At 35.2% G+C, this 12,319-nt stretch overlaps 1 protein-coding gene across 7 annotated transcripts in view; it reads right to left on the reverse strand.

Moving 5' to 3' along the window:
• Window positions 1-780: 780 nt before the first annotated feature.
• Window positions 781-12,319, reverse strand: part of SKIC3 (SKI3 subunit of superkiller complex) — a 144,852-nt gene continuing 133,313 nt past the window's right edge. For all 7 annotated transcript variants that reach the window (XM_007197454.2, XM_007197457.2, XM_007197453.2 and 4 more), the window contains 4 exons: window positions 10,255-10,407; window positions 5,211-5,341; window positions 3,309-3,432; window positions 781-1,586 (listed from right to left, as the gene is read on the reverse strand). In XM_007197454.2, the coding sequence (XP_007197516.2) occupies window positions 1,512-1,586; window positions 3,309-3,432; window positions 5,211-5,341; window positions 10,255-10,407 (483 nt within the window). In that variant the 3' untranslated portion in view covers window positions 781-1,511. The remainder of the gene's footprint in view (window positions 1,587-3,308; window positions 3,433-5,210; window positions 5,342-10,254; window positions 10,408-12,319) is intronic.

Raw genomic sequence — 12,319 nt, forward strand, 5'->3', positions numbered from 1 at the left:
CAGGATACAAAATTAATGCACAGAAATCCCTTGCATTCCTATACACTAATGATGAAAAATCTGAAAGTGAAATTAAGAAAACACTCCCATTTACCACTGCAACAAAAATAATAAAATACCTAGGAATAAACCTACCTAAGGAGACAAAAGACATGTATGCAGAAAATTATAAGACACTGATGAAAGAAATTAAAGATGATACAAACAGATGGAGAGATATACCATGTTCTTGGATTGGAAGAATCAACATTGTGAAAATGACTCTACTACCCAAAGCAATCTACAGATTCAGTGCAATCCCTATCAAACTACCAATGGCATTTTTCACAGAACTAGAACAAAAAATTTCACAATTTGTATAGAAACACAAACGACCCCGAATAGACAAAGCAATCTTGAGAAAGAAAAACGGAGCTGGAAGAATCAGGCTCCCTGACTTCAGACTATACTACAAAGCTACAGTAATCAAGACAGTATGGTACTGCCACGAAAACAAATATAGATCAGTGGAACAGGATAGAAAGCCCAGAGATAAACCCATACACATATGGTCACCTTATCTTTGATAAAGAAGGCAAGAATATACAATGGAGAAAAGACAGCCTCTTCAATAAGTGGTGCTGGGAAAACTGCACAGCTACATGTAAAAGAATGAAATTAAAACACTCCATAAAGGGCTTTTTGAAAAAATAAAATAAAATAGGAAAATGTGCTTTCATGTCTTAAAATCTGAAATTCTGAAATTATATCTGATATCGATACTATAAAGAAAACAAGACAGCCATTTCTTTTTTTTTTATTTAAGGAAGTTCATCTTTTCATCATGATTGAAGGAAATGCATGATCAGTTAAATATTGTCAGCATTATTTTCCAAAATTTTTCATTAACGTTTTAAATGCAGCTTTACACCTGAGTGTTTTGATTTATATAAACATATCCATTAGCAGTCTAAGATTCACCTAACATTTATATTACGCTTCTTCAACAGAATCCAAGATGAACCACTAGTAAAACAGATTGTAAGATTATCTGGATTTTAGATGAGTTGGTCTGCTGAACTCAGGAATTCACAGAAGGAATTAAATCTTTGAATTTGTTGTTTAATAAATAAAATTCTGCATTGTGCTAATCTCCTTTTGCATATTATTTAGCAAATGGCTATTAAGGCTTTATTGTAAGGGATTACCAAAAAACAGTCCAATGGTGAACCATGCAAGATAGAGAAAATAATGATTTACAAATAACTAATGAACAACTAAGGGAACCATGGTTTTTCCTTTCATTATAGACTTCTCAAAATCAAAGATATTTTTCAAATTAAAGTTATATTAAGAGTTTATGGAAAATTATACCCCTAGCTTAAGAACTTAAACATCTTCAGATTTAAAAAAGGAATGGATGATTACAACTATAGTTTTTTTAAATGTTGCTTTGGGGAAAAGTCTTGATTCTTTGTTTCATTCTCTCTAATAGCTTTTTCTTTGCTTGCTTACTATAAAATAAAGCATTGTTATTGTGAGGACAATTTCTGATTCAGTTCCAGTGCTCTTGTATCTCCATGAGTTTTGGCATTGTTTACCAGCACCTGTGGGAAATTACATACAGGAAATGTTAGTATTTTCTTTACTAACAATACCTGTATTTAGAGTCATAGAAGCCGAGTAAGCCAAAGGGCAGCAGGCAATATCAAACTACACAAGAAAAAGTGACTATGTGCAAACTTTCTGTCATTTTTGCTGAAATAAACTGTTCAAACAAAGCTAACATCAGAGATAAGCACAATTTACTCAAATGCTCAACAGTACGGATGTCAACATTTTGATTGTGACCACTGCCAGCACTGCATAAAGTTAAAGGTTTTGTTTGGAGGCTTTGTTTACAATACTGTCACCTCTAAACCCTTACCCCAAAAGACCATTTTATGCATAGAATTGTTCAAATGACATTGCTCTCCTTTAAAACCACAGCTTAGGATCAAGGCTTGGGTTCTAAGCTCTATTAAGAACCTTTCTGTAATTTTCATCAATTCCACAAACTAGAAGCTTTAATTTTAGTTGATCATTTGACTACTGAAACATTTTTTGGTTGTTCATTTTCAAACACTGTGAAGGGTCCGAGATGTTGCTCTATCTGCAAGCTAACAAGTTAGCCTGTCACAGTTTCATGATGGGACACCTGGGTCAGAGACAAATGTCTTTATCATTCATGGTGTAGCAAACGACATGAATATCAACATATTTGCATCTGTTCCCCTCCTATCTAAGTCTCAAAGGGGTGACATGGATAGATGCATATGGTTTCCCACATACACAGTTGGTTGACAAGAGGGGAATCTTAGATTTAAGCCTAGGTGCCTAGGAGACTTGAATCTTTTATAATTGGCACTAAACATGCCTATTCCTTGCTCTGGAGGGAGACACTTATCTCCATCTCCCAAGGCTGGGGGTGTTTAAAAAAGGATTCTCATTAATTTTCATTGTGTTTTTAAAACTCTTGGCTGAAGTTATAAGAATTTTAACCCAGTACATGTCATACAGACTCTACCTTTTTAAAAAGAATACACACACACACATACATTTGACCCTTGAACAACGTGTGGATTAGGGATGAAGACCCTCTATATGCTTAAAAATCCACATATAACTTATAGTCAGCCACCCATATAGGCAGTTCCTTGGTATCCATGGATTCAACTAATCAAAGATCGTGTAGTACTGTAGTATTTACTATAAAAAAAAATCCAAGTGTAAGGGGACCCACACCATTTATTTAAACCTGCATTCTTCAAGAGTCAACTGTACATGTTTATATGTTTAGAAACCAGAGCCATCCCATGAGAAGTGGAGTAGAAATTGTCATATGAATTTTACAGAAAAGACAATAAGAAGTAAAATAATTTTTCCAAAGATAATATGAACATCCCATTAATTTCTGCTACTTCTAAACCTATCCTATCGACCTATTTGCCTCCACTGCAATGGTCATAAGAAATACTACAACCAGAACCCAGAGCCTTCATCTGTCTTTTCTTATGCTACATAGCACATCAGGAGAATATACTTCCTACAGGTTAAATCGGTGGTTCTCAACCAGGGGTGATTACACCTCAGATATTATTTGGCAATGTCTAGAAGACATTTTCAGTTGTTATAAGCTGGGTGGAGGGAGGAGGACAATGCTACTGGCATCTAGTGGTTAGAGTGGTTAGGGATGCTATTAGACATCCTACAATGCACAGGATAGCAACCCTCAGCCCTCATCCAACAAAGGTCCAAGATGAATATCTTTAATAAAATCAATGCCTTACATCGATGAGCTCGTAGTCATTTTTGGCATGTAAGTGTCTCAGAAGGTACCAACGTGCTGTTGAAACAATAGATTTGGGATACCCAGGCTGATACACCACTCTCTCTAAAAGTCGCCGCGTCTCTCTGGGAAAAAGATATTTACTTTCAGTCCAAAGCATATAAATTAATATATGATATTTCATATACTAGTCTCAAACACACATTATCTTTCTCATTCTTTTGCAGACAACGTGCTGATTACTTCATGAATTTTTTCATCCATGTAATGAAAAAGGTAGTAATAATGGTTAACATTTACTAAGTATTTATTATGTGCTACGTAGTATGCCAAGTGTTTTACTCATATGGTCACATTTAACATTCACAACCTTATAAGGTAGGTTGCTGCTATTATTCTCATTTTGCAGATAAGTAAATTAAGGTTCTTTCCAAATAGAATGGGAAAATGACCCCTATTTCATGAGCACTTCTGACTGCTCTACTTCTAATCCCTCTTGAAGGTAGACAGAAAATAAATAATGCAAAGATAATATAGAGTGGAACAAGAAGAAATATTTAACATCTACACTAGAGGCTAAGTGTATAGTTTCAGGCTTTTAGTATATATTTTTAAGAACGTGTACAATATATGAACCTATGTAATAACAGGCTGATTTACAGTTATGTTCTAATTTTTTCTTTCCAAATTTACTAACATCTATGGCTCCAAAGACTTCTGTATGGGTGGAAACAACACAAATTGTGGTAACTTCAGAACTGCTGAATAGGAAGACTTTGTAAGTAGCAACTGGTTTGAAGTAGGAGCTAAAGAAGAACATGCCCTGAAGATGCTTTTACATAGCAATCACATGGTAAAGCACACTGCTTTTTCTTAGGTGGCATGTTTATTTGAGCTGATTTTGGGTGGTGATAAAAATTATGGGAGGTGCTAACAGAGATTACAGGCAAATGGGGGTTAAGGCTCTCTAAGTCATGTATACTGAGCTTCGGCAGAAAGAGTTCATTAGGAAGTTCACATTATAGCCTAAAACATTTCTTGGTGAAATTAGTCATATAAGAAGTGGCAAAAATAAATAAATATCAGTAAATGATGCTGGAATTGCTAATTAGTCATAGGTCTTATCTCTTCCTTCACTCCTATTTCGTGGTATTGATGTGACCTTTGCCACACATTTATATGTGTTAAGCTCTATGTCTACAATTCTTATTCTGTTCCAGTGATATATGCTCCTAAACCATTGTTTCACTTATGCTTTGTATTATGTGTGATATCCATTAGAGCTAAATATTCTCAGAATTTAAAAATATTCTTGCCTGTTTTTTCATCCATATAACCTTTAAGTAATTTTCTTCAAATTTATTTCTGACCTCATCTCCGCTTCCAATAAAGACTGCTAAAATTTAAACTTAAATTTTATAACTTTAAATTTTTATATTTAAATCTGTGAAGCTTAAAGATTTTCTAGATATAAAAACCACATTATTTATAATATCTCTGCCTTTTTAATATTTATTACTTTTTTTCATAGCTTATTGCCTTGCAGGAATTTATGTCAATCTAGCCTTCAACTTGAGCCTTTTGGGTTTTGTTTGTTTCTAGAATCCACATTTACATTGTTGGCTCATCCTAAAACAGTGAAGAGCAAAAATTCCAAGGCCTTCTTCAATCAAAATGCTGTCATGCAAATCTCTCATATTCTGTATCTGGGTACCAAATTACTTTTTTTAAGTAAGACTTTATTTTCTTCCTTACTGGGTTACTAGAACCAGCCTTTCCAAAGTAGAAACATATATATGAATAACATCAAAGTTTGTTAAACTAATTCTAAACCTTTGTTTCGTAGAAGGATTAAAAGTGAAGAAACACTTTGAAGAAAAAAATGAACGAAGATTCTTCATACCTTGCTCCCATTTTGCGTTTGAATTGTAGCAAAGCTTGTATAAGGACAGCCAGTGGACAAAAGCAAAGTTTCAAGGCCTCAGTTGTAGCTTCTTGAACCAAGGATGGCCAGTGATCACTGGAAATATTAGCCTATAAAAATAAAAGACAAATATTAAATCATTAAACATTTGACACGTTTATTTTATTTTTTTAATAAATTTATTTATTTATTTTTGGCTGCATTTGGTCTTTATTGCTGCATGCGGGTTTTCTCTAGTTGCAGCAAGCAGGGGCTACTCTTTGTTGTGGTGCGTGGGCTTCTCATTGCGGTGACTTCTCTTGTTGCAGAGCACAGGCTCTAGGTGCACGGGCTTCAGTAGTTGTGGCACACAGACTCAGTAGTTGTGGCTCGCAGGCTCAGTAGTTGTGGCTCGCAGGCTCAGTAGTTGTGGCGCACAGGCTTAGTTGCTCCTCAGCATGTGGGATCTTTCCGAAGCAGGGATCGAACCCATGTCCCCTGCATTGGCAGGTGGATTCTTAACCACTGTGCCACCAGGGAAGTTCTGACATGTTTACTTTAAAAAATGTAATCAGCTCTTATTTGTTGAGTGCCTACTTGTCTAAGTTGCCATGTAAATGCTACAGGGAGCAAAATTCTACAAAATGATTAAAATCTGATTCCTGCCCTTATGGAACTACAAAACAAGGCTGACAGGGATTAAGGAAGGTTTCAAAAAGGAGATATTACTTTAAAAACACTAAAATATTTGCTAAAAGAAAATGCACTATTCTATTACATGGGTGAATGAAATCTATCAATTACTAAGCCTCTGGTCTACCAAATATACAAAACTCAATTTAACATGATTCTTTAACTGGTAGTGTATAAGTTCCACATTTCAAAAATTATCTAAGGAGAGAAGAAAGACTGAAATGAAATATGTTAATAAAATCCCAATACAGGAAAAAAGGTGCAAAGCAGATCAGAGATAAATTAAATCAAAGTCATCAATTCTGAAAAACTTTTTAAGAATTTCACTTTATGGGGAAAATGTTAAGGTATCTATACATCACTTAGGTTGCAAACTTCAGTTTGTTATAGTATGTACTGACTCAGAAATAACATAGATAAGTAGTTCCAAAGAAACAGTAACTGCAAATAAAATGGTTAACACTCTAGTGAATTACATAAGGAAAAAAATGTATTTAAAATCTTTCATTGAAAACCTCAAATTGTAACCAAGAATTCATAATTACAGGTATCTAGAATACACATTTTAATAAAGTCAATATAATGAGTGAATACACAGTCCCTTTCAAACACTAAATTATTTTTTTAAATGTTAGAGCAATAAACTCTGAGTTCAGCACAGGCAATAGTAATTTGTGTAATCAAGGAAGAGGAAGCCATAGGGATAATGAATATGAAAACAGAGACCAGAGATTATGAGGCACCCTTCATAAAGACGGGAGCAATGGCACCTTGGGTACATCTGGAAAAGAATGTAAGGTAAAGCCCATACTAATAAAATTACTCCTAATATATTTTTAAAAACCAATAACACAAAACTCTCACTGGTTGCTTTTATAATGCACTCTTTAAATTCCAAGAATTCATATAAAGTATTCTGTAAAGTTAGCCCACATATATTATAATAGTTTCTATATGTAACTGGTATACTAAACAATGTGATTAGAATACACTTATTAGAATACACTTAAAAGTGTATACAAAATACACTTTTGTCTCCCATTGTTTTTAAAATTTATTATATTTAATATATTATTATTTAATTTAATATATTATATTTTCCTCATATAATAAGGATGTAAGTTACAGTAGGTCCCATGACTCTGACATCCATTCACAAACACGGTCTTAATTAGAATGTTCTCTTTTCAATACTTCAATCTTCATTCAAAGGTAATATTTGCACCCCACTCCCATCTCCTCAGCTCCCAGCTAGGGTATGCTTACAGGGAGCAGCACATGGCTTGTTCCTCCGCCCAACACTCCCACCTTTTCTTACTAACTGTAGTTTCAGGAACCAACTGAAATATCAGAAGTTTGACTGGTACCATCATAAGACGATGCTCTTTAGGCCTGACAGATATTTAAAGATCTTTTTCTCATCCAGACTTCGCTAGATTTATCAGAGACTCTCAACTTTATGCATAGTCTCTTACTGCAGGACCAGCTATGAAATCTGTGGGGCTCAATGCCAAAAAACAAGAACAAAAACAAAAACATGCAGGGCCCTTTGTTACAAAATGATTAAGAATTTCAAGATGGCGGCTGCAGAGCGTTAAACCCAGTGTGGAGGCCTATGCAGGTGCACAGGATAGGATGCACACCGACGAAGCAGTCCTGCTCAGCTGCAGTCCTGCTCAGCTGCAGTCCCACTAACCTGGGTGAATGAACTATTCCACTTACTCTCCTCACATGCTGTGGCAATCTGGAAACCTTTAGCTTCCTTTCTGCTAGATCCCATCACTCTAGGTGGCTCTACATGTCAGGATCTAAGATAATTCCCATGGCAGTCCACTATCTCAGCTGGCATCACTCATTCCTGGCCCTAACAAGCTCTAGGAGCACTGCTGACCCCACGCTGCAGCAACTCTCCTTCACAAGATGGAGGGCATCTTGTACCCAAGCGTACATTCCTACCTACTTTTGGGATCCACCCACTGCTGACCACTCTCTCCCAGAAGCATGCAGTCACTTTCCAAAACATGAGCAACTCTCTTCCCAGCAGGTGGAGAGCCACAGCTTCCGAGGCATGTGTCAGATACCTGTCCATGTGCTTCTAGACGTGTGCCTCCAGGACCTCAGAGGTCACACATCAAAGCCTCGCTCTCTCTGGCAGCGAGACTCCCTTCCTTGTCTGTGGGCACCTGTGTGTGGAAAAGTGCCAGGGGGACGACGGGGGAGGCAACAGCTTTCTCCAGAGAGATTTCTTCACAATCCTCCAACTCTGCTCTTCTAATCCTTTTATAGCTTCCTTATAGGTTACTCTTCTACCCACTTCAGAAATCTGTATCTTGGTCTGATATTTCTCTTTGGCATCTGATATTTAATATCTCAGGGGAAACTTTAAGTTTAATAGCCTTTTCATATATTATTACACATACAATAGCTTCTCTTAAAACAGTCTAATTTTAATATACCCATCCTCTGCACACTGCCAGCTCTTTACCAGAGAAATGACATCTCCTTATAATAATTGCTGGGTATCAAATCTTATAGCAAGCAAATTAGATGTGGATGGTGCTTTAAAGTTTACAAAGGCATTTGTAAATGTTAACTTCATTTGATATTCCTAATACCTAGGCAAAGTAGGTATTACTACCTCCACTATTACCAAAAAAGGTTGGGGGAGCTCTAGACAGCTTAATTGGCTGAAGTTTTCACAGGTTGTAACTGGTAGAACCAGAACCAAGGCTCCTATAGAAAACACTTTTGTGGTGGTAGTAGTGGTGGGGCAATGGGGGCAGGTATACCTGGGTATTACTAAATTGTAAGCTAATTTCCCCATCTGTAAAATAGGGTTCTTATGAATATTAATGAAGTTAATATGTATAAAGCACTGTAACAGAACCTAGCACAGGCTAAGTGTTCTGTATGTTTGCTATTATTATTGCTATTTTTATTTTATTTCAGGGCAGATTTAATTTCCCAGCATGAAGAACAAACAAACAAAAAACCACATCACTAATAATATTTATTAACTAACAAATAATAAGTTAGACTAAAAGGGTATTGACTTCTCCAGTTCACATATTCAAGAGCATTTATAGGTGCTACATGTGGCTTCCATAGCCCACCGACTGCCAATGTCACAAAGACTTTTGTTAACTGTAAGTATGGGACAAACAAAACAAAATGTTTGGTGATCTAGAATTACCATTAACCACCATTTCTTTCCAGCCAAATCACCTCAAATTTGACTACCATTACTATTAGTCCAGTCATTCAAAAACCATTGGTGGAGGAGCTCCTATATATAAGGCAGAGTGGTAAAGCAAAGACGCAAAGATGAACAAAACATAGCCCCAACCTAAGGAGCTCTGAAACGTGCTCCACAGTAATAGCACCAAAGAGGAATAAATTTCCTAATTCTTATATTTCTTTGGCAAAATGTCTAGTTAAAGCAAGTAAATAACATTGGCAATGGACTACTATGGCAAAAGCATGAGTTAATTCAGGCCTGTCTAGGAAATTTCTTTCAAAACAAAAAATGACATTTTATCTTTTAATTACAGAAATAACATGCATATGATAAAAAATTCCAACACTATCAAAGGATATAAAATGAAAAATTCTCCTCCACTATCCCTTAAAGACCCCTAGTACTATCCTCCAAAATAACTGCCATTAAATTTCCTTTGTATCTTTTTGTATTTTTCCATGTGCCTATTAGCGTGCACACATGTACACACACACACACACACACACACACACACACACACACACGATGTAGAGATAAATATTCTTAAAAATACATACCACACATATATACACTCAAATAGCATATCATACACACTGTTCTGGAGTTTGCTCCTCCATGCATCCATTTAAATATTTATCTTGAAAAGTTTTCCACACAAGTATATAAGACTTCTAGATTAATATACCTACCTTGGTATCAGAAAACATATCAAGTCAAAAATTACTGGAAATCCCTCTTACAGAATGTCAAATTGAACTAAGAAATGACTAAAATGTTAATTATTGGTATCTTTGTCACTGATGAGTAGCTGGGTTAATTCTAACCTAAATCACCAAGAAACAAAAATGTATATTCTGCCATAATTCAACTTTTAAAATTGCAATCTTTGTTTTTTCCCCCTAAACACTGACAGTGTCCTGCTAGAGTCTACAGGTTTATGTTATGTTACTCTTATGTCCATCAAAAAGCCCAAATACAAAGTCTATGAGGAGACCACACTAGAAGGTGATGAAACTATAGGAACTCAATGGAATATCACTATGTAAAAAGCTTTTATCTTAAAGAAAAATAAAAGAATCAATTTTTCACATCATAATTATAACATGATCTTACCATGCAGACTTCTAATGCAAGCAGTGCTAGTCTCAACAGGCTTGAGAGTTTCCCACTCCAGCTGCCCTGTTGGGATGCTACTTGTAGACTCTTCCTATAACACATCTCTGCAGCACCCATCATTCCTTGGGACTGATATATGTGTGCCAGCCACTAAGGAAGAGCAAGAGAAAAGAACCCAAAAGATTTTAGTTTTGTACACAGTCTACTTCCAACAAGTTCAATAAACTTTGATGAAGCTAAATTTTTAACTTAATTATTGATCAATTTTGTGCCTCCAAAACAAAAATCACAGGTCAAAAAAGGGGTAGCCATCTTGCCCATTCTATTAGGAACAGCCACATCCAGTCTAAAGCCTTAAAAAGTCTCCCAAGATGGCAAGTCAGGAACAAAATCAAAATGCAATATGATTTTTTATACATTACAGATGTAACATTTAACATATGAAAATCAACGCAATCTACCGCATTAACAGAATAAAGAAAAAGAAGCATTCTCATAGATGGCCCCACCCCAAATCCACTCATTCATGATAAAAAACAAATCTCTCTTGACAAACTCAGAAGAGAAAAGGATTTCCTTAATCTGAAACAAAAATTGGACAGCCATTTTAGAATCTGATAAATACCTACAAAAACATAAAGCAAAAATTATAATTATGAAATTACAAATGTTTTCTATCTGAGGTAGAGAATAAGACAAGAATGTTCCCTTATCACCACTCTGCTTAACACTGTAATCGAGGCTCTATAAATAGTGCAATAAGGCAAGAAAAAAATTTAACATAAAAATATTAGAAAGAAAAAGTAAAACTTCATTATTTGCAAAGGACGTAATTGTGTATACAGAAAACCCAAAACCATTTCAAAAGAATAAGTGAATTTAGCAAGGTTTCTGGAAGGTCAGTATATAAAAATCAACAGTATTTCTAAATGTTTGACACCAACATACAGAAAAAAATACCACTTGCAATGGAACAACAAAAAAAATCAACTACCTGTAAATAAATTTAACACAAAAATGTAAAAGACCTCTATTGCAAAAATTTTAAAACACTGCTGAGAGAAATTCAGAGCTTAAACAAGGAGGACTATAACACATTTATGGATAGAGAAACTCAATAGTAATACTTTGTCAATTCTCCCCAAACTAAACTATAGATTCATGTAATTCCAATTAAGATCTCTGTAGGACTTTTGTTTGGCAGGGAGAGTAAGGGTAATTGACAATTTACATGTAACTGCAAAACACCTAAAGTGATTGAGACACACTTGAAGGAAAACAAGAAAGTTGGAGGTCTTAATATTACCTCCACATATCAAAACTAATTATAAAGCTATAAGCAAGAATAAACAAATAGAACAATGAAAAAGAAGGAAAAGAATAGGGAGCCCTAAAAGACCCAGGCACCTGATTTATGACAAAAGCATCACTACAATTTAGTGGGGACATAATGGTCTTTTCAAAGGATGGTACTGGGACAATTACACATCCATATGGAAAAAAATGAACCTTGACCCTGCAACACTCACAAAAATTAATCCAGGATGGATCATAGACCTACATGTGAAAGGTAAAACAACAGTTTCTAAAGGAAAACAGAAAAATATCTTCATGAACTTGGAGTAAGAGTTCTTGAGTAGAACACCTCAATAATGCATTAGCCATTAAAATGATAAATTAGACTTCATTAAGATTAAGAACTACTCATCAAAAAATAATATTAAGAAAATGTTAAGCCAAGGTGCAGATGTGAGAAAATATTTGCAATACAGATATACAAAAATGTGCCTGTATCCAGAAAATATGATTCCAACAATTCAGTAAGAAAACAGCATATGAAAAACTACAGTAAAGAAAAGGTACTTTAAAAAGAGGAAATCCAAAGATCCGATAAGCATATGAAAAGTGGCTCAACAGCATTTGTCATCAGGTAAGTTCAAGTTAAAACCACCACAAGACACTATTACCTACATATCCTTTGGAAAGGGAAAACAATAACCACCATCTAGCAATATCAGCAATTGGAATGCTCATAATTTGCTGGTGGGAACATAAACTGGAC

The sequence above is a fragment of the Balaenoptera acutorostrata genome, chromosome 2 (assembly GCF_949987535.1).
Source record: "Balaenoptera acutorostrata chromosome 2, mBalAcu1.1, whole genome shotgun sequence".
Lineage (NCBI taxonomy): Eukaryota > Metazoa > Chordata > Mammalia > Artiodactyla > Balaenopteridae > Balaenoptera > Balaenoptera acutorostrata.